This window comes from Coenobita brevimanus, chromosome 48, assembly GCF_032717465.1.
Source record: "Coenobita brevimanus isolate Jiangsu-jjx chromosome 48, ASM3271746v2, whole genome shotgun sequence".
Classification (NCBI taxonomy): Eukaryota; Metazoa; Arthropoda; class Malacostraca; order Decapoda; family Coenobitidae; genus Coenobita; species Coenobita brevimanus.
In genome coordinates this window covers 14,593,930-14,618,013 of record NC_137001.1, presented here as the reverse complement: position 1 = coordinate 14,618,013, position 24,084 = coordinate 14,593,930, and the positions used below count along the sequence as shown (strand labels likewise).

The 24,084-nt window shown below is 45.8% G+C and overlaps 1 protein-coding gene across 1 annotated transcript in view; it reads left to right on the top strand.

Annotated features, from left to right (window-relative positions):
* Window positions 1-6,989: 6,989 nt before the first annotated feature.
* The window catches only part of LOC145399304 (sodium-coupled monocarboxylate transporter 1-like), a 63,707-nt gene continuing 46,612 nt past the window's right edge, over window positions 6,990-24,084 (top strand). Inside the window, exons 1-3 of the mRNA XM_080271971.1 lie at window positions 6,990-7,218; window positions 7,759-7,892; window positions 20,870-21,058. Coding sequence (XP_080128097.1) covers window positions 6,990-7,218; window positions 7,759-7,892; window positions 20,870-21,058 — 552 coding nt within the window. The remainder of the gene's footprint in view (window positions 7,219-7,758; window positions 7,893-20,869; window positions 21,059-24,084) is intronic.

Here is a 24,084-nt window from a genome sequence, read left to right as displayed (position 1 = left end):
CGAGGCATATTGTTACCTGTGAATACCGAATTTTTGTAAAGTAATTCATTGTTGATACACTAAAGAAGAAACAGCGGATATGATTCAGACAAGCATGGTGTACTTGGAGCTTGGGGGCTGGAACAAAGGAACAGACAGATTGTACTGAGAAATTACGAACTAAGGCAGATTCGCAAGGAAACGCTGCTAAGAAAAATTGTCAGGAGGTATGAAGCACAAACTTGAGAGTTAGGTGTAAGAAAAGCACACATATTGAGGTCATTGGTGGATGTGAAAGCAATAGAGATATGATTTTGTGAGAGAAGGAAGTACTCCGAAGAAACAGAGGCCTGTACTAGAGAAGTACTGTACCAGAAAGGAAAAGGAATTTTTTGAAAGGGATCGAATGTGATAGAAGAACGAAGAGGGATATGAATAACTATTTCTTTAGTAAGGAACGTGGCCTCAATTATTGGGTAGTAGTATTCTAAGGAGCAAAATGAAATCACTGGAGATAAGTCAAAAGTGGAGTGAGCCCATTCCAATGCAGAGCGGAGGTCAGAGATAGGTACTAAATCTACACGACCATCGACAGTGTTTACCAGAATACAAATTAAGATAGAAACTAGGGAGACAAAAGAGTCCAGAGAAACCTGTAGGTTGTCTAGTTGGAGTTTTACATACAAAAGTTCTGATACAGTATTAACTTTTGAGATTTCCTTTGTTAGAATTCTGTTGAAGTTGTTTAATGTTTGTGTGTGACATCATCTAAATGGTTTGTGACCTTCTGTAGCATTGAATGTTGAACATTACAGTAATTAATCTGTTTTGAGATTCTAGGGCACTGGCTAATTCAACAAGGTCAGATTTAAATCCAGAAAGGTCACATGTGGTCACTACACCAAATAATTCACTGAGAATTTCTCCTCCAAGATCAGAAAGTCCACGTTTCACTCGTGAACGACCTACAGGTGTTTAGTTAGGGAAAGAATCTTGGAGATGAGAGAACTGAAGCCTTACATAATCCATCTTCCAGCATATGGGTAGGTAGAGTGGGTACCAAAATGCATCCTTTGGATATTGTTCCTTGATAGCAGACAGAAGAGCCTGTAACTCCTCTAGCTGGTGTGTGAAATCTGGCAGGGCGATGGCCACGGCAGCCAGCAGCTCTAGGTCGTAGCACATGGAGACTACATCTTTCACCACCATAACCTCGAATACCGCACCAACCAAGGCCCCAGGCCGTATGACACCATCGTCCTCACCCAATCCAAACCCGACTAGGGTCAGCACTGCCAGCACGTAGACCCACAACATTTATACTATAGCAGTAAGCGTGTGTGTTGTGTGTGTGTGTGTGTGTGTGTGTGTGTGTGTGTGTGTGTGTGTGTGTGTGTGTGTGTGTGTGTGTATGTGTGTGTGTGTGTGTGTGTGTCTGTCTGTCTGTCTGTGTCGGTCTGTCTGTCTGTCAGTCTGTGTGCGCGTGTGTGTGTGTATTTTCGGCAGCCGAAACTACACATTCATATCGCACCAAAATTGGCACAAAAATCGCAAAAAAAATCGCTGATGTGAAAAAACTTGGTCCTATGACGATTGAAAAACTTTACTATATATAATGAGAGATTACATTTTGACCAAAAAACGCTGCTCCAGGCGCCCGGCATAGGATCTTCGTAGAAATTTTTGCCCACAGTAATAACTAAAATATATTATGGCAGTGCGAAAGCCCTCCACAGGAGCAAATGCAAGGGGCCTGAAGGGCCCACAAGCACTTGTCTTTCCTATAAAATAAGTTAAAGTTAGAGGTGATGCTTATGAAGAGGATTATGACGAGAGTGTGGGATGATAATGTTATGTAAGAGACTTGGCAAGAAGTTGATAGGAGCTGAAGACTGTGACGTAGCCCTCCGTGAGTGGCCATGCTCCCTCTTTCATGACGTCAGGGCGGCTTGGTGTTGGGTGGTGATGATGCACCAAGCTTGGTGGTGGTTGGGGGCTACTCACTGTAGTGGGGGTTGGGGGGGGTCGGTTGGGGCTATGATGGCTAAATCGTTAAGCCCGGGCAGGGTGGTAATGCACTAATGTGTTTTACAGGACTGGCAGTTCAGGCAGGTAGGGAGGCTAGTGGTGGAAGACTTACTGGGGTTGTGGTGGCGTGGTGGCAGGTGGGGATTGGTGTGGGTTAGGTATTCCCGTAAGAGAACCACAGTTAGGTATTCCGTAGCAGAACTACAGTTAGGTATTCCATAGGAGAACCACACCAAAACTGCAAAGAGGCTGGAGGCTGGGGGCAGGAACAGACTATTGTCATGGAAGGTGCAGTACCATGGGCAAGGGAGCAATAACAGAGAGATTGCTCACAGAAGACGTGAAATTATGTTTATCCCACTCGCTATCCACCAACTGTCAAGGAAGATATCAGATACAGGGACTGGTAACTTGGGCAAGGAAGAATCATCACCAGGTATATGACCTGAGACCATTGAAGACCAACACGCTGCAACCCGTGGGGAGTGTTATAACTGAATGCTAAATTTACGTCACAACCAGTGGAGAATGTGGTTATATGCCAAGAAAGGGCATCGGCTACAACATTTGATTTCACTGGAATGTATTCAAAGGTTGGATTACAGTCATAAACAGTGACTGCCCAATGTGCAAGTCGACCGGTAAGATTACATCCCCCAAACAGGTCACACAGAGGAAGATGGTCTGTTTGGATGTGAATAGGGCAACCATTGATGATGTCGTGGAAATGTTTCAGGGGGCTTCCCAATGAGTTACACTGTAATTCTTTACTACTGAGTTTGACACACTGCTGGCCTAGGCAATGGCACGTTTCCTTCCTTCAGAGTCACCTTGCATGAGAACAGCACCGAGGCCCACTCCGGAAGCATCAGTACATAGAAGAAATGGTTTTGAATAATCAGGGAATGCCAAAACCGGGGCTAGTACAGGAGCAGTTTTCAAGGTGGTAAACGCGGTAACTTGTTCATCTGACCACATAAAAGGCTCGTCCTTCTTTAACAGTTTCGTTAATGGCACAGCAATTTGGGCGTACCCTTTGATGAAACGACAACAGTAGCCACTAAGGCCGAGAAAACTACGTACTACATCTGTGTTGGTGGGAGTAGGGAAGTTTGTTACTCCACTGATCTGGTCATCTAATGTATGAATTCCATAAGCATCGACGACATGTCCTAGGAACTGTAGCTTCTTACATAAAAAATAGTACTTTGACAGTTTGCTTTTCAGGCCAGCTTGTTTGAGCCTGATGAACACCTTGGCCAATTTTTCTAAGTGTTCTTCTACAGAATGACTAGTGATTATGACATCGTCTAGAAAAGGAAAGACTGAGTGACCTATCATGCCGGCGAAAACTGTATGAATTAGCTGCATGAATGCCGATGGTGCATTTCTCAAGCCAAATGGGAGTCTACAGAACTGGTAAAGACCGGATGGGGTGCTAAAAACAGTGATTGGACCAGATGAGTCCTCCATTTCTACTTACCAGTTGCCACTCAAAAGATCTAGGGAGGAGAAAACACTTGTTTTTGCCTAAGGATTCCAAGAAATCAGTGAGTACAGGAATAGGAAATCTGTTCGGGACAGTCAGCGCATTTACGGGTCTGTAATCAATGACTGGTCGCAACTCACGACCTTTCTTTGGAACGAGAAATAGTGGACTGTTCCATGGACTGTCAGAGTGTTCAATGATGTTGGATTCCAAATTTCCTGAATAAGACGGTCAGCCTGTTGGAGTTGGTTGTGCGGTAAAAGGTAGGCAGGGATATAGGTCTACACTGGTTGAGCTTCAGGTTGTAATGCAATATAGTACTGGAGGAAGCTAGTTTTGCCCATGTTCTCACTGGGTAGGGCTACTACTTCATGATAGTCTCACTAGAGATCAAGCAACTGACTTCTGTGCTCTGGATAATCACTCTGTTTCACGTGAGATTCAAGATTAGATGGGGTGGTAATGTCGGTGGACTGAACAACTGAGCACACATCTGCAACAGAGAGTGGGAAGTCCTGGCACACATGTTAGGCCGCTGGGTATACCAAGAAATCACCAATCTGAGTCCCTGTACACAGCTTAAATGGGGCATTAGTAGTGTTGGCTAATTACAAGTAGCATAAGCTATACTCCAGCACAGTACACAATGCCGACTTATAAGTTAAGCCATTCACACAACACGTCTCAGGTAGGGTTAGTACATCCACTCCTATTTTCACACCCACAACACGAACAGAGACTTTGGTAAACTCATGCGGTAACAATTTAGGTCAAGGTCAATTGAGGGTAATGTCAATTTAGGTCAGTTTTTCTGATAATAATAATAGTAGTAGTAGTAGTAGTAGTAGTAGTTGTAGTAGTAGTAGTAGTAGTAGTTGTAGTAGTAGTAGTAGTAGTAGTAGTAGTAGTAGCAGTAGTAGTAGTAGTAGTAGTAGTAGTAGTGTTGTAGTAATTGTAATAGCAGTATCAGTAATAGTAGTAGTAGTAGCAACAGCAGCAGCAGCAGTAGTAGTAGTAGTAGTAGTACTACTACTACTACTAATAATAATAATAATAATAATTATTATTATTATTATTATTATATAAGAATCACAATTTTAAGAACCAAATCAACATATCCTCAATAAATGGTAGCATTCCCAAGAAATGAGTTAGGATATGAGCAAAAAAAAAAAAAAAAAAAAAAAAGTAACAAATCCCAGATCTTTTTCAGTTATTTAATGAAATCCAGTTATTTTAATTACCTAAAAATAAGTGATAAAATAAGCATAACAATAAAATCAATAAAGTAAAATAAACAAGAAAAGAGAAAAAAAGTCATAAACTGCGTCTTATACGGCAACAATTTTTGGTCGATCGTTTACAAATTCTAAGAGAAAATGAGTGTGGGTTTAATATCCTATGTAAGAGAGAGAGAGAGAGAGAGAGAGAGATTGGCTGAGTAACTGATTCATTGATAGATAAATAGACAGACAACAACAAAAATGTTAAGATAGATTGATAGACAGATAGATAGATAGATAGATAGGTAGGCAGATGGATAGATAGATAGATAGACAGATACTGAGATACTTTAGAAAAACAGATAGATCAATAGATACATTCATACTAAAATTGAGAGAGAGAGAGAGAGAGAGAGAGAGAGAGAGAGAGAGAGAGAGAGAGAGAGAGATTAGCCCCTTCCACCCGAGGATTTATTTATTTATTTATTCATTTTGATGCAGAAACATCTCTAGGAATGGCCCTGTCAGTCGGTCCCACCCTAATGATTGTCACTCAAGATATTCCAGGAGAGAGAGAGAGAGGGAGAGAGAGAGAGAGAGAGAGAGAGAGAGAGAGAGAGAGAGAGAGAGAGAAAGCAAACCATGCATCACTCTTCCTGCTTACACACCTCCTTCGTACTTAGCCAATATTTGTAAGGGTTAGATCTGGCTGTCACTCTCCCACAGCAAAGAAGTGGACCTAATGTGGGTTGATACAGATGGAGCTACAAAATCCATCCGTCTATCTATCTATCTGTCTATCTGTCTATCTCTGCCTGTCTGTCTGATCTACTTATCAATCTACATATCTATCATTCTGCCTCAGTCTATCTATCTTTCTATCTATCTATCTATCATTTTGCTTCAGTCTATCTATATATCTATCATTTTGCCTCAGTCTATCTATCTATCTATCTATCATTTTGCTTCAGTCTATCTATATATCTATCATTCTGCCTCAGTCTATCTTTCTATCTATCTATCATTTTGCTTCAGTCTATCTATATATCTATCATTCTGCCTCAGTCTATCTATCTTTCTATCTATCTACTTATCTATCATTCTGCCTCAGTCTATCTATCTTTCTATCTATCTATCTATCATTTTGCTTCAGTCTATCTATATATCTATCATTTTGCCTCAATCTATCTTTCTCATTCTGCCACAGTCTATCTATCTATCTATCTGCCTCAGTCTATATATCTATCTGCCTCAGTCTATTTACCAACCAATCAGTCTATCTATCTGTCCCGGTCTACTTCAGTCTGTGTATCTATCTGTCCCAGTCTACCTCAGTCTACCCATCTATCTGCCCCAGTCTACCTCAGTCTATCTATCTACCTGCCCCAGTCTACCTCAGTCTGTCTATCTATCTGTCCCAGTCTACCTTAGTCTGTGTATCTATCTGTCCCAGTCTACTTCAGTCTGTGTATCTATCTGTCCCAGTCTACCTCAGTATACCCATCTATCTGCCCCAGTCTACCTCAGTCTATCTATCTATCTGCCCCAGTCTACCTCAGTCTGTCTATCTATCTGTCCCAGTCTACCTCAGTCTGTGTGTCTATCTGCCCCAGTCTGTCAGTCTACCCATCTATCTGCCCCAGTCTATCTATCGATCTCTCTATCTACACGGACAGGTTAACTTAGTGGCGCCTTGGGACACCCTCTCAGCTAACTTAAGAACACTAAGTTACCCACCGACACACTGCACCTCTCTCTCTCTCTCTCTCTCTCTCTCTTGTATTTTTATCTTGTGTGGACTGACAACAAATAGGCATCGGAAGCAAATAGACAGATAGATAGATGGAGAGAGAGAGAGAGAGAGAGAGAGAGAGAGATGATTAAGGCGTCTGAATAGATAGATAGATAGAAATAGACAGATATAGTGATAGATAAAATGTTCCACGTATCGTATTTTTGGAGAAAAATGTATCTTAGAAATTAAATCGCTTAACTGGAGTTGACAGGTAAGAATTTTGTGCCTAGCTTTCGATCCTTTATTTATGGAAATCAAACTTAGCGCCAAAAAACTGTGTACAGAACGTGAACTGAACGTAATCAATACCGTCTTTCTTGGTAGTTTGTTAGTCTGTTGGGGTTGGTTTCGTTAGAGTAAAGAAGAAGACAGAAAAAGTAGAGATCAAACTTAGCGCCAAAACACTGTGTACAGAACGTGAACTGAACCTAATCAATACCGTCTTTCTTGGTAGCAGTGTCGGGGTCGTGGAGTGATGGCGTCGGGAGTGGATGAGAGTCACGCTGCTGAGCACTTCACCGCCGTGGATTATGCTCTGTTTAGTCTCATGCTGGCGGTGTCGGTCGGTATCGGGGTGTGGACAGCCTACAGGAGTCGCGGCAAGGAGTCCACGCAGGAGTACTTGATGGGCAGCGGCGCCATGACACCCTTCCCTGTGGCACTCTCTCTCCTTGGTGGCATCATCTCGGCTATATCTGTACTAGGTTAGTCTCTCTCTCTCTCTCTCTCTCTCTCTCTCTCTCTCTCTCTCTCTCTCTGCAGGGTTCACTATTCAACAAGACGAGTGATGCAGTAAATTCATATACATTTTTCCATAGACAAATCTTTCAGTAAATTAACATGATATTTAATCGTCATAGCAGAATATTAATGGCTACAACTGAAGGAGTCAACATCTCTCCTAGTCAGTTTCTAATTCCCCATCCCCTCCACTCTGTCCCTCCATCTCATCCTTGGTCTCCCCCTCCTCCTCTCCCCCTTCACCTCACTCTCACTCTTCTAGTTAGTCTCTAATTCTCCATCCTCTCCACTTCATCCCTTCATCTCATCCTTGATCTCCCTCTCCCCTTCCTTCTCACTCACATAAACTCTTCTGTTCAGTCTCTCATTCTACATCCTCTCCACTCCATCCCTCCATCTCATCCTTGGTCTCCCCCTCCACCTCCTCACTCTTCTAGTCAGTCTCCCATTCTCTCAAAATATTTCCCTAAACCCATTTCAATCCCATCCCTATTTTTCTTCAGGGAATCCCACTGAAGTGTACTTATACGGGTCACAAATAGTGGTCACTCTGCTGGGCGTTGTGTTGGGCAGCATCGTCACCCACCAGCTCACCCTTCCACTCTTCTACAACCTGCGTCTTGTGTCCATTAGTCAGGTCAGTGTTTGGCCTCCACTCTTTTCACTCTAACTGGGAGTAAAGTTGACATTTCCTTTTCTAACTTGGTCTAAAATGCCATACTCGTTTCGACCTTGGTCTAAAATTGTCATTCTCTTTTCTAAACTGGTCTAAAATGCCATACTTTTCATTAACTTGGTCTAAATTGTCAAACTCTTTTACAACCTGGATGAGGGTAACTTTGGCCTGAGTGGCCACCATGGCAGTGCAGACGGTCTGGATCGCTATTGTGTCAGTGGAAGCAGTCTGTTTGAGGCAGCTGGCACCCAGTTGATGATGGCTTTGTCTCCTCTCACGCTGTGGTCTGGGGAGGTCGCCCCTCTTTGTATGATGTGGCTGCTGCTGGGTACCACAACCTGTCCAGGTACGGTGTGAAGGGTTAACATCCCGGTGAGCTTGGCACTAAACTGGATGGCAGGGTTGTGAGGCAGGCACAAAATGGTGAGGCTCTGTTGTTGTGCATCTTCTCACTTGGCATCCTCCGCAGGCACTGAGGGCACCTCACATGCCATGCATGGTTCCTACTATTATATCCTGGGCATTTGGTGACTATTTCGTTGTTATTCTATTTCAGGCAATTCTCTATAACTGTATCATTTATAACTTGGTGAGAGCCCAGTAAACTCCCGGCTTTGTGATGTTGCACCTGCGGCTGTGGTTCATGTTGAGAGTAGTGCAAGAATCACAAAGACGTAATCATGGTGCAGGTATTAAGGGCCTGCATTATAAAAGCTGAGTGCACGAAAATGTAAACAAGCCTTCAATTTGGACTTATTGGGGAAACACTTGCTATTACTGTTAAATGTGATTGGCCTGCATCCCACACGACGGCATGAAGTAAAAATGATAAAAAAAAAAAAGTTCAAACATGTTACTGTACAGACACACAAGTATCTTCCAAACTGTGACGAAAACATAACGGAAATATCGAACCATCTGAAACACACACTAGTACCGATAAAGTTTTTCACTGCATTTCGCCAGTTTTTCTTTTCTTGAGAGAACTGGGAAGACAGTTGCTTCTTTGACTGTACATGATCTTTAAATGTTTGAGAAATTCCTGTAAATAATAATAATAATAAAAGAATTCATTTTCAATAATATGGCCATGTATGCTCACTAAATTCACGCCATTGTGTTGGGGGTACTTGGAGATGGGATGCAAGCTGGAAGCATTGCAAGATTAAACACAATAAAAGATATATTTGTCTTCGTAGTGGTTATTTCCTTCGTATGACGTACTCCCTTAGTTTTCCTTAGAGGCAGATTGCTGTATTTAAATTATTAAGAAGGTGTGCCAATAATGGGATTAACTGGGGTAAATTGCCTCACTTGCGTTTGATACATCTCCCATTATCTGAATATATTGTTCGGAGATAGGAAAGATGATGATGATGATGATGATGAGGATGAGGATGAGGATGAAAATAATAATAATAATAATAATAATAATAATAATAATAATAATAATAATAATCTATCTATCTATTGCCAGACGCCTCAATCCCGTTCGGGGTGGCCACAAACAAATCGCCTCCACGTCGCCCTGTCCCCCGCGATTTCACTGTCCCGCTCCCAACTCACACACCCCTCTCTCATATACCTCTCCAGCCCATCCCTCCATCTCATCCTCGGCCTCCCTCTCCCTCTTCCCCCCTCCACCTCACTCACACACACTCTCTTCGTCAGTCTTTCACCCTCCATCCTCTCCACATGGCCAAACCACCTTAGTGTATTCCTCCTAACATTTCCCATCACATCCACATCCACACCACAAAGCTCCTTTATATTCTCATTTGTCAGCCTGTCTCTCCATGTGACTCCACAGGCTCCTCTTAAATAACTCATTTCCACTGCCCTCACTCTTGACTTGTGTCCTTCCAGCAACGTCCAAGCTTCGCTTCCATACGTTAGAGTTGGTATCACAATACTGTCATGTAGTAACTTTTTCACTTCCATGCTAACTTCCCTGCTTCTTATCACTGCTTTCAAAGCACCAGGAACCTTTCTTTCCTGCTGTACCCTTTCAAGCACTTCACCCTCCAAACCTCCATCCTTACTCATCACACTACGCAAGTACTTAAACGTACTCACATTTTCCAATTCCTCACCATCCAACCTCGCTGTACAATCACTGACTTCACCTCTCTCAAAGACCATCACTTTACTCTTCCCTACTTTCACCTTTAGATTTCATTTCTTACACACTCTCCCAAATTCATCCACCAAGCCTTGCAGCTCCCCTTCGTCTTCACTCAACAACACAGTATCATCTGCAAACAACAGTACAGGGAGTTTCCAAACGCTACCCTCTCTCACCAGGGCCACTCCAATATCCACTACCCTACCTTGTACCTCTTTTATTACCCCATCCATGTACAGATTGAACAACGATGGAGACAAGACACAGCCCTGTTTCAACCCAACCTTCAAAGAGAAAAATTCACTTAGCTCACCATCCACACACACTGCAGCCTTAGCACCATCGTACATACTCTTCACAGCATTCAACAACTTCACATCTACTCCATATATTCTTAACACTTTCCACAATCCTTGTCTATCCACCCTGTCATATGCTTTCTCCAAATCCATGAAAGCCGCATACAACTTCTTTCCCTTCTCTAGAAACTTTTCCACTAAAGATCTAAGAATGAATATCTGATCTACACAACCTCTTCCCTTCCTAAAGCCTCCCTGTTCTTCTCCAACTAATTCCTCTGTTCTTTCTCTAACTCTGTCAATAAGTATCCTACCATACACTTTTCCTATTATACTAAGAAGACAGATACCCATATGATTACCACACACTTCTTTTTCCCCTTTTCCTTTGTACAAGGGAATAATTATACGTGACTTCCAATCCTCCGGGACTCTACCTTCCTCCCAGGCCAATCTGCACATTTTCCACATCCATTCTACTACTATCTCTCCCCTATACTTCAGCATTTCACCACACACTCCATCAATTCCTGGGGCTTTCCCCAATTTAACTTTCTTCATTGCTTCCACAACTTCTATCCTACTGATTTCTTCCTGTCTTCTCACCTCCCTCCTCCTCCCAGCCATTCCCCAGCCACATATACTCGCATTACTTCCATCCTCTATGTTCAATAATTCCTTAAAGTGTTCTCTCCATCTGCTCACTTTTTCACCCTTCTGCACTAGTAATCTACCGTTTTTATCTTTCACTCCCCTGCTAACCTCACTTCCACCCTGTCTTACTCTTCTCACCTCTTTCCAAAACATTTTCTTACAGTCCCTCCACTTTACACTCAATTTCCTTCCAAATTCCTCATCTGCTCTCTTCTTACCCTCTCTTACTAATCTTTTCACTTCTCTCATTCTTTCTACATTTAACTCTCTCTTCCACCTCTCAACTTCTTCCACGCCCCTATTTCTCATCCATTCATTGTATGCTTTCTTCTTTTGTGCCACAGCCTGTCTTACCTCTTCATTCCACCACGCTGTTCCTTGCACACCCCTCTGTCTTCTCTTCCTCCCACACACCACACCACATGCTGCACATATTTCTTCTGTAAATATCCTGCACACACCTTGCACGTCCCCCATCTGCTCCAATTCATATTTGCCGAATCGTTCCTCCACTTCTCTTTTATACTCTGCCTTTTTCTCATCCTGTTGTAACCTTTCCACTCTTCTTACAAATACTCCTTCAGATCCCTCCCTTCTTCAATTTCTCCATCCTAATTGGACCTTGATTCTGGCCACCACCAAGTAGTGGTCAGAAAGTCCACTCCCCCAAACTTTTATAAGCTCTTGCATCCATTACACATTTTTGCATCCTTTCATCCACACACACATAGTCAATCATTGCCTTCCTTTCATTCAGTTCACCACCCACCCTTCTCATCACTCGCCATATATACTTGTGGATCATCATGTTCCTGAAGAGGGTATTGGCTATCACCAACCCCCTCCCAGCACAAATGTTCACTAACGCACTCCCATTCTCATCTATCTCAGCAGGCACACCCCACTCACAAACTATTCCATCCACCTTCACATTCCCTACTTTACCATTCATATCACCGATCAAAAACACTCTCTCATTCCTTCCAAACTTTTCCATGCACACTTCCACATTTGTCCAGAACTCTTCTCTCACTCTGCTTGCGTGATCTTGCGTTGGTGCATACACACACACAATCGTCCACATTTGTATTCCAACTTGCAATCTTACCCACACAATCCTTGAGCCAACTGATCCATACTCTCTTATGCTCTTCTTCCATCTTTTACTCACAACTATACATACTCCTTCTTTTGCCCTCATTCTCACCTACTCCTGCACATATACCCCATCCATACTCCCATTCTCTCACACTCTCACCTCTCCATTTCGTTTCAGTTATTCCACATACATCAACTTTCACACCCTCAAGCTCCTGGACAATCTCTCTCTTTCTTTCATCTCATCATTCGCTCTCCTTACATTCCAATTTCTGATAACCATGTCCTTTGACCGGTCCTTGGTCGTCATCTTTTGGTCAGTCCTTGTCCGAGGCTTATTGTTTGTCTTTTTAGTTAGTTGTTTTCTGGAGAGAGGCACTAACCCTCCGCCAACCCTTTTAGTCGCCTTTTACGACAACCAGGGATACTGGGGGAGTATTCTTGAAAAAAAAACCCTACCCCCAGGGGTAATAATAATAATAATAATAATAATAATAATAATGATAATAAGTAAAATACCGGGAATAGTGAGTAAGGTCAACACGACACCCCCAGCAGGAGCCTACGGAGGGGCAGACAGAGCGCAACCTGACCCCGGGCGATAGGGGCATAAGTCCGCCCAGGCCGCACGCCTCTGTGACCTGGAACTCACCCGCCACCACCATAGTAAGAAAAGGAGACTACCTTGCAGGAGAGCTGACCCTCAACAGGATCGGGGTGGAGCTATTACTCTAGCTCCAGGCAGCACCCCAGCGATGGCCAGTAGCCAGGCTCTTTTTGAGATGGCCTGCAGCCGCTCACCCCTTCTTCAGATGGCCAGTAGTCGCTCCTGCCTTCGTCAGGAGATGGCCGGTAACCGCTCTGAAGGTGCCCTAGAGACGGCTGGTAGCCACTCACCCCTCTTTCAGGAGACGGCTGGTAGCCGCTTCCACCTTTGTCAGGAGACGGCCGGTAGCCGCTCCAAAGGTGCCCATGAGACGGCCAGTAGCTGCCCACCCCTACTTCAGGAGATGGCCGCTAGCTGCTCCCGCTTTCGTCAGGAGATGGCCAGTAGCTGCTCCCCCACACAGGCCACAGTCAGTAGCCAGGCCTCAGCAATGGCCGGAAGCCGCGCCCCTAAAAGACCATTGCCAGCAGCCAGGCCCTATGGCAGGAGACGGCCAGCAGCCGCTCCTCCGTCAGGTGCTGCCACACCCCCACGATGTGACATCCTCCAGGAGGAGGGTCCCAGTTCTGAGGACCTGTGGAGAGACCCTGTGCTATCCCCAGGGTTGTACTTCACCCAGCCGGCTCCAGAGGGACCCTACTTGACAGACTCCAATAACGACTGATGTCGCAGATCACTCCTGACGGCGCCCCCAACAGCAGGAGACCTCAGCCACTGGGCCCCCGAGGACCCCCAGGCGAGGCCTCTTCTCACCCCGACACATATGACCCTTGTCCTCTGTCCAGCGCCTAAGAGAGCGCTTCAGGAGACTGTTCAGCCCCAGCCCTGAGGGCCGCACTCCAACTCCCAGCTCTGACAGTGCAGGGCCCTTCACCGGCCCTAGCCCCGGATGAGAGAGGACGCCCCTACGAGTGATCCTGTGGCCGCCGGACACAGAGGCCACAGGCGGGGCTCAGCCCCTATCACAAGTCGGGCTGTGAGTCCTCCCTCCGCCCCCAACTAAACTCTCTGCTGCCCCACCAAAAGTGAGTGACAGTGAAGAGTGCAGTGACAAAGTAATAGTGACTGGATTATCGGGCAGAGTATCACCCAAGGGAACATAAGTCCAAGGCCTAGTAATGTGTGATAATTATGATTTAGCCAAACAGTGACATAGTGAGAGTAAGAAGAAAGATCTAATAAGAGTGCAGTGATTTCAGTGAACATGAGACTCGGCCTTCATAATGTAATTCCTCTGCTCTTCAAGACCAGTGGCATAATTGCCCAGCCTAAATACAGTTTATATTTCCCTCCAAGTGACAGTGATCTACAGTATTCCCCTGCCCAAAATACTACAAACACTATTTAGTGTGCCATTCACATGCTATCCTGTACTATTGTCTAAATAGTATCCTATGCGATACAACGATACTAGTACATGACTTATAATTACCCAGATTCCTATTGTTGTGACATCTATCTGTTCCACATATAGAATTAGTCAATACACACATAAGGTTGTTGCCTTGAGTTTTTGTGTCCTGTCTCTTGTTTGTCTAAGCTCCGGTCTAGAAAGAGAACCCAGCTGCACATTAGGCATTCAAGGGATGGGAAGCTTACCCTTAAACACCTAGCATAACACTGGTGCACAGGGGTGGTTCCTGACCCGGGCATACGAGAGAGGCATTCAGGAAATACCGGCAAAATGGCAACCAAAACTTATGTGCAACTGCCTAAATTTGACCCAGAACAGTACGATGTCCACATGTATCTGGCGATTATTAAGCCATTGCTAGATATTGGGTTTGAGGATGACAAACAAAAAATATCAGTAACACTCCCACTACTGGGCAAAGTGGCAGCAAATATCACGCCAGAAATCGTCCCCGGGCTCACATGGCAAAACTTCACAAAGCTCGTGATCCAAGCCATCACACCCTCATCAGGAAAAGTAGTGGCACTATCCCAGTTGGAGAGCCTGACATATGATGGCAATTTGGATGACACTCTAATCCAGGCCAGATGCCTGGTAACTGCCACCTAACCTGAGGTGGATGATGAAACCCGGGAACAGCTCATGTTTAACACACTTATCAGGATCCTCCCCAGTTTCATCAAAAAACATTTTATAATACATGACCCTACGGGAGACCTGGATAAAGATATCCAAGTAACGAGGTGCCGTCTAGCCATCCACTCCACCCCTAAGCACATCGACGCAGTCAATCAGTTTCCCACGAACATCATCGCGAATGACCCGTGGGAATTTACTGCTTGCAGCCACGAATGCCCCATTCACGACATTCGCAAGCAGCTAAAAGCTGCCCGGAACAGCAGAACGACCCAAGAATGCCTACAAGCCGCCCCACTATATGCCAATTGCCCCGAGCCCAAGGGAAGCAAGACCTGAAGAAAAATGCACAGAAGGCATCCCCCCTCTGCCCCCATACCCCCTTATACTAACGGGGGCCACCTCACACCCCTCCCCCCAGCCTACGACAGGGGGAAATGGCACGTTTCCTTTTGCTCTCTTCCCTCTATCTCTTCTCTTTTACTATCCTCTCTCTCTAACCTACCCTCGCCCACCTCCTTTTTCTCAGTCACCTCCCCTACCCCACCGCCAACCTCACCATCCCCATGGACCCCCAGCTCATCACCAATAACCTCACCAGATGCCTCACTACTCGCCAAACCCCACACCTCAGCTCACCACCTGCACCTCACACTATCACACCCGCCGCCTCACCACCGCCAAAAATTCTTTTCCACAGCCAGCCTCCCACCTCCTCTCCTCCAGCCCCTTCACCCTCCACACTTAACGCCACCTCACCTGCCACCTCACCACCGCTGCCCACCTCCAGTACCAGAGCACCCTCTCACCCCCACTCACCACCCACTTCAAGCCCCACCGCCTCACCCACGCCCATCATCGGAGCGCCGCCCGAAACTACCCCACCCTGGCGCACCACCTCCTCCACCACGCCACACGCAGCCAAAGCACCAAAGGGGCGCACACCCACCTTACCACCCACTCCCACCCTAAAACCCGCCATCAATCGCTATGGCCACCTTTCACGCCTGCCTGCAAGACCCACCACCACCTCCCCAACCCCAACACCACCTTCCCCACTGCCAGCCACCACTGCCAACCCTTCCACTAACTCCTATGACTGCCACATCTCACCCTCACCTTCTCTACCTGCTTCCCCTCCCCGTCTCCTCCCACCCCATCCCCTGGAATGCCGCATTACACCTCACCTGAGAACACACCAAAACCACCCAGCTCAAATCTCTCCCCCACCCCCTCCCCGCCACCCTCTCCATCCCCCACGCCCACCACCGTGTGCTCTGCCCACGCATCAACCACTCCTCCACCCACTCAGACTTCACTCAATCCCACCCACCACCCACCACCACCCCCAGCCCCATCGCCACCTATCCACCCCCACGCACCCCACCTGCCTCCCAATCCCCCATGCCCATCTCCACGTGTCCCATCCATGGACCAACCTCTCCTCCACCTGCCCACAGTTCACCCTGCCCACTGCCCATCACCACTTCCAGCACCACCACTGCACTGCTGCCCCCACACACCCCACCCACCTCCCCACCACCCTCAACTCTACCACACTGCCCACTCGCCACCCACACCCACCTTAACCCCTACACCGCGGGCATGTTTACCAATGTTTTGCGTGTGCCGCGCGGTTATTCTGGCTCCGACAGACTCTCAAAAAATATTTGCCAAAAATCAGTTATTAGTCCTAGAATATTAAAATTGTATATGCTTCTGGCACATACCTTCAGCTTTCTCCTGGAATGTTTGTTGAGCCTTCGTCCGTTACCGTAGGACTTGTGGAGACCTCTGAAGTTGGGTAACGAAGTCTCCACTTTACACTTCCCGACAACCCGTAATATGATTACCACAGCCAGCTATTAACACTATAAACATTACTCTATGATTTTCAAGTAATTTGGGATCCATACTCCAAAAAAAAAACACTGTGAAAGCAATGAAAACTATGAGCGCGTCTGACTGCCGCACTTGCGCTAGTTCGCTCTTGGTACTCTGTCATTTATTATTCATAAAACCCCTCACACTTTATATTTCTATTACTATATAACACTTATATATATCTACAGTCTTTATCCATAAGTTTCCTTCAGTAGTATTAGTTTATTGTCACTGTAGGGATTCAATTTCTTTCAGTAAAATACGTAGCATTCACTTTCTCGTCCTGTATACTAGCATTGAGAGTGAATGTCACTTTCATCTTCACTCTCATAACTCATAGCATTCATACATGCTAGAGTGAAACTTTCACTTTCATTACTCCTAGGGTATATACTCGTATTCTTATAATACTACTCATTTACATTTCTATTTACGTCCTCTATTTTATTTACGTTATTTACATTTCTATTTTATTTATACTGTGTTATGCACTGTCACTTGAAGTAACTTATAAAACTATTTTCCATTGTTCACGTATATTTACATTCATTACTTTCACTTGCTGTTTACACATTATTTACAATTCCACTTGCACTGTTTTACTCAATAGAAAGATCGTAGTCACTCTCTTATCAATTGTCAGCCCTTTACCTCTTTCCACACGAGGTTTAGTAGGGGGTAAAGGTCACAGGGCCCTTTGCATGGGGTTGAAAAAAGGCCCTGAAGTCAGCAAGAGGAACAGGCGTACCTCCTCTTCGGAAGATAAGAGAGAATTGATAAGGGAGGGCCGGCCTGGGTAGAGGCCTACTTAGGGGATATTCAGTACTACCAACGTAGCTCTTGAAACAGCTATGTATTTCACTGAAATGATTGGCAGGAAATCTAGACAATACATTATAAATTAGGTAGTTCCAGGTGAATGTAAATATCACTTAGGCTTCTCCCTTCCCTCCTTATATGTATATTTATTACGAAAATAGATTATATGGCATATTTCAAGGGGAAAAAAACAGCAAAAATTAGCGAACGAGTGCACGTGAGGTGTTGTCAGGTGATAATTAGCCAATTCCAGATGTATGGCACTCTCACTTACCTTATTTCTTTCTTGTATATATTATTTGGTATAAGAATAGGGCATAGGGCTTATTTCAATGGATGAAATCAGTGAAAAATTCCAGGGAAGATTTACTTAGCGTAGCACAGCCGGGCAGGCGAGAGGATAGGGTAATGGAGGGGGGGTAGGGAGAGGAGTCAAGAACGGGGAGAAATGGCTAAATTGTCAACAATGGATGGGAGTACAGATGAGATTAGGAGTGCTGACTAGTGTTGGACATTGGCAGTACCGACAGATGATACAAGCCCCCACTTGGAAGCCCGGGTGAATTCAAAATAACACAGAATCACAAAAGCGACGCCCCGCGGTATGATCCCTTGCTCCCAAGCATCACGAAAGTGACGCCCCGCGGTTAAGGGGTTAAAGACCACCATCACACGCTCCAGCCACCTTTACCGACCACCCACCCGATACACCCCCACCCATACACCACCCACCTCACCACAAAACCACACTCCCCCTCCTAACACGAGTTCCACCACAGTCCTGCTACACCAAGCCGAAATCCTGGCTACCACCACTCCCCAGAGACATCACGCCGCATTGCCCCATCATAAAACTCCACGCTCCCCGGCGATCTCCAGCATTCAACACAGCTCTGTACTGGAGACAAGACCTGGCAACATGAGTATCCTACGAGCCATACGGGGACCGTCCTATGGACACAAACATCATGTCCGAGGCCCCTCCCACCTCCTGAGACTCCTCCACACCACCATCAACACGTCCACCCTTTTCGTCACCTGCGACACCCAGATGGACAACAACCCAGCCACCACAGCATGGAATGCCCTCCTTCAACATCTCCAACCCGTGCACCACACCAACAACACCAAAGTCTATCACCTCCAGTCACAGGGATGTGACTTTTTCCCTGACGACGGTGGTAAAATGCCAGGAATAGTGACAATGGGCAACACAGCACCCCCGGGAGGAGCCTACGGTGGCGCAGACAGAGTGCAACCAGACCCCGGGTGACAGGGACATAAGTCCGCCTGGGCCACGCACCCCTATGACCCAGAACTCGCTCGTTGCCACCATAGTGGGAAAAGGAGACTACCTTGCGGGCGAGCTGATCCTCGACAGGATCGGGGTGGAGCTATTACTCTACCTCCAGGCAGCACCCCAGTGATGGCTGGTAGCCACGCCCTTTTTGAGGCGGCCTGCAGCCGCTCACCCCTTCTTCAGATGGCCAGCAGCCGTTCCTCCGTCAGGTGCTGCCACACCCCCATGACGTGACATCCTCCAGGAGGAGGGTCCCAGTCCCGAGGACCTATGGAGAGGCCCTGTGCTATCCCCAGGGTTGTACTCCACCCAGCCGGCTCCAGAGGGACCCTACCTGATGGACTCCAATGATGACCAATGCTACGGCTCACTCTTGACGGCGCCCCCGACTGCAGGAGACCACAGCCACCGGGCCCCCGAGGCTGCCCCGAGGACCCCCAGGCGAGGCCTCTCCCCACCCCAATGCAGACAACCCTCGTCCTCCATCCAGCGCCTAAGTGAGTGCTTCAGGAGGCTATTTGGCACCAGCCCTGAGGGCTGCATTCCAACTCCCAGCCCTGACAGTGCAGGGCCCTTTCCTTCCCACAGCCTTGGACGAGGATGTCCCTACAAGTGATCCTGTGGGCGCTGGGCACAAAAGCCTCAGGCGGGACTCAGCCCCTATCACAAGTCGGGCTGTGAGTCCTCCTGCAGCCCCCCACTAACCACGCCGCCGCCCCACCAACAGTGAGTGACAGTGAAGAGTGCAGTGACAGTGTAATAGTGACTGGAATATCGGGCAGTGTATCATCCAAGGATACATAAATCCAAGGTCTAGTAATGTGTGATAATTATGATTTGGGCAAACAGTGACATAGTGAGAGTAAGAAGAAAGATCTAATAAGAGTGCAGTGATCTCAGTGAACATGAGACTCGGCTTTCATAGTGTAATTCCTCTGCACTGCAAGACCAGTGGTATAATTGCCCAGCTTAAATACAGTTTATATTTCCCTCCAAGTGACAGTGATCTATTCCACTGCCCAAAATACTACAAACACTTTTTAGTGTGCCATTCACATGCTATCCTGAACTATTGTCTAAATAGTATCCTGTGCGATACTGCGATACTAGTACTTGACTTATAATTACCCAGATTCCTGTTGTTGTGACATCTACCTGTTCCACGTATAGCATTAGTCAATACACGTGTAAGGTTCTTGCCTTGAATTTTTGTCCTGCCTCTCTCTTATTTGTCTAAGCTCCGGTCTAGAAAGAGAACCCAGCAGCATACTAGGCGTTCAAGGGACAGGAAGCTGACCCTTAAACATCTAGCATAATAATAATAATAATAATAATATCATCATCATCCAATCCTACATGCCCCATGAGGAGCATATGAGCCCGGGACTAGGTAAGTTGGTCCTAGCATTTAAGATGAGAGTGACCAGCCTCACTCATCCCTGAGTGGCATTATGTGAGCAATATACCCCAACCAACCCTTGGATATAAACCTTCACCGGCTCAATCCGATTGGAGCACCGTAATTACTCATTAAACCACCAGACACCAAAATCTGGTTATATGGTTACCACCCAGCATAGTAAATTGTTTCCTGGTGTACAGGAAACCATTTGGCTTGTCGCTCAGTGTAGTCACCCACAGGCAGAAGGAAGAGGAAAGAATGAAGGAATGAAAGATAGAAGAAGGAGTGTAAAGTCACCCGTAGGCAGAAGCACGAGGAAAGAATGAAGGAAAGAAAGACAGAAGAGGAAGGAAGGAAAGAAGGATGCAAGAGAGGAATGGGCAGATACCTGAGAGCAGCACTACAAGTGAGTGGATAGTGAGTGCCCCAACCTACTGCAGATAATGATAATAATAATAATAATAATAATGATATCACCACCTCTACCACCACCACCACCATCACCACCACGAATACTACTACTACTACTACTACTATTACTACTACTACTACTACTACTACTACTAATAATAATAATAATAATGATAATAAAATACCTCAATCCACTTTATAAAGCTCATGCCTTTTTTCTGTGTCACAGTACCTGGAGTTGCGGTTCAAGTCGAGGGCAGTGCGTCTCCTTGGAACCACGTGTCAGCTCACTGCAATGTTCATGTATATGGGGGTGTTTCTTTACGCGCCCTCCCTGGCTCTCTCCACCGTCACCAATCTCTCTGTTCTTGGTTCCATCGTGCTTATGGGGCTCGTGTGCACCTTTTACATCTCTGTGGTGAGTTGCAAGGAGGGAACCAGTCAGGCAGTCTCAGTGTACGGCCACACTTGCTCGAAACATGTGATCGACGAGATGAAACGAAGCACTGGGTTAGGTCTGCTTCAGTGTCCGAGTCTGAGCGTTGGACGGACCCTGAGCCTTAGGTCCTCCCGTCGATCACATGTTTGGTGCAAATATGGCTGTACCCATCGATCAGATTAGGGCAATTCAAATATCAGATCCATCTATTTTTGGTCCACCCCATTCCATTCACCTAAATTCGGTTCAATTGGGGTCATGCAAATTAAATTCAGTCAGGTTTATCAGTGCAGGTGGGCCTGTCTCATCCATTTGGCCTTGTTATGTGAAGTTAGCTTATGAAGGTCATGCTCATTTAAGTTCATTTGTCTACTTAGTCTCCTTTAGGTCATGCAGATCTCCGTGGGTCCTTCACATTCTTTCCCATTTAGATTAGCCCATGTCAGGTCAGGTTTCTTACTGAAACTACTTCTACTGCTTCTGTGAACTGGAGAACCATCAACAAGAATCATTCACCCTTTGAGAGATATTCAAACTCTAGTCCTATATTATTAACACTGGAAAGAATACTGGAGCCTTATCTCATTCTCTTATGTAATCCAGAAATCAAACATTGTCATTTTGCCTACATAGAAAAAAAAATGAAAAAATGTATAATAGGCTAATTATATAAGTTTTGTCAGCACAGAGAGCGACTTGGAAAGCACCTTGACCTTCACTTAATGCTCCTTGCTTGAAAATGATTCGGTAACATGAAATACAAAAGGGAAATAGGATGGGTGAAAATGAGTGTAGCTGTTACGCCTAGGACTTTGATGCATGGTGGTGGGGAGTTCGGACGTGTTTTTCTGGCTCTCCTCTAGCATAGGGCTGCCTCACCGGCATTAGTTTTTGTTTTTTCTCCGCCACTAGGACGTTTTTTAAATAAAGTTAGGTTAGTTAGTACTCATTTTCCTCCCCTCCCTGTTAGAGATACAGTAGGTGTTTGTATCTTTTCCTGAGTTTGCCTTTGCTTATCGCCCACAGAGGGTCCCCCCCACTGATCGCTCTGGGGCGTGAACTGACACGGTCGGGCCTCCCTGTAGTGGTTTGAGAGGGCAACCTCAGAATTAGGTGTTTGGTCCCAGGGTGATTGTCCTCTGCTCGTTTTCTCACCTTCCCATTTCCCCCGTTAGAGGGAAGTGGTACTATGATGGATGCCCCTACTGCCTCCCCCCCCTTCAGGGGGGGAGGTGGTCCTGACCAACCCCTGACTGATCAACGGACTGACAGCCCCCAGACAGAATGGCCCCAGACTCGTCAGCCTCTGGACATAAATGTAAAAAATGCAGAGTTTGTGATTGTTCATGCTCTAGGTTCCACTCCCTTGAGCAATCTCAATCCCTCCATGATCAAGAAGGTTATTGATGGCTGTGCTGGGGAGGTGGAATAAGTAAAAAAACTTGCTAATGGAGACCTCCTTGTCAAGACTAGTAATTCCTCCCAAGTTAAAGACTTGCTGTAGCTCCGTAATTTTCATTGCTATGATGTCGAAACCAAGATCCCAACTTCCATGTATTCCTGCAAGGGGGTTATCACTTGCAGGGATCTTATGGTGATGAGTGAGGAAGAGATCATAGATGAACCTGCTCAGCAAGATGTCATCGATGCCAGATTCATCACTAGATTTTCCGAAGGCATGAGGACGAAGACGGCCACCATTGTTTTGACTTTCGGCAAAGTTTCACTCCCAGCACATGTCAAAGTTGGCTATGAAATTGTTAATATCAGACCTTATATCCCCAACCCACTCCGTTGCATGAAGTGTCAATTATATGGGCACGTTGCTAAGAATTGTCGGGCTTCACAGTCAGTGTGTGGCAAATGTGCAACACAGGGTCACGATGCTGAGCAATGCACATCAGAGACTATCTGTTGCTTTCACTGTAAGGGTGCTCACTCCACTTTCTCTAGGGATTGTCCCAAGTGGAAGGAGGAGAAAGAGGTCTGCACAGTGAAGGCGACTGAGGGTGTCTCCTACTATGAAGCAAGGAAAAAGGTGAAGGAGTTGCATGCAACTCCTACGCCGAATAGGTCCTATGCTTCGGCGGTGATGTCTCGTCACATGATGTGCTCTGCTGCAACACAGACTGACCCTGAACCGGCTCCTCTTGCTACACATTCTACCTCTTCATCTCAGCCTCCTGTCCAATCCACCTCTCAACCTGATACCCCTGTTAGAATTTCCTACTCTCAGGCTGCTGCTGCTTCTCAGTCAGTCAAGCCTAAAACGAAGCCTGACAACTCTTGTAATAATATGACCACCGTTACTAAGTCACGACCTCACGTTCTTCCTGCTCCTAGCCCAGTGAGGAAGAGAAAGTGTAGCTCTTCCTCGGTGAAATCTGGGAACCTCGTTATTGATGAAAATATGGAGGTTTCCGTAAGCAAGCACTGGGATAGGTCCGCCGGTAGTCGCTCGCCTTCTGGCGGGTGGCAAAAAAAGTCTAAGCACACTGGCCCCCCACGTAAATCTTAAACCGCTGCATTCACTATATTACAGTGGAACTGTAGAGGTATTGGGAATAAGTTACCAAATATAGCAATCTTGCTGTCAATACACAGGCCAGACGTTGTTTGTTTACAGGAGACACGCCTAGAGGATCATCCTGATCCTCCACAGTTCAAACACTATCACTCATATAGAAGATATGAAGGTCACTGTCACGGGGTTTTTGAGAATATACAATATTAAAGAATAATATTCAATAATACTTGGTACTTTAAAATGTTACTTGAGAACAGGACAATGAACTGACTTGTGAAAATCAAGTAATAATTACTTTATGCCGGCTTACTTCGCCGATTCTCTAAGGACGAGAATTTATTTACTTTCTCAGCAGTACACAGCAAAGACTAATTACTCACAAAGGCTGTTTGTTAGTACTGCTAGCCTCACGAGAAAGTGACTCCACCCCTGACAATCAATAACTAATGCTATGAACGATAAGCAGGTTCTTGCTGGT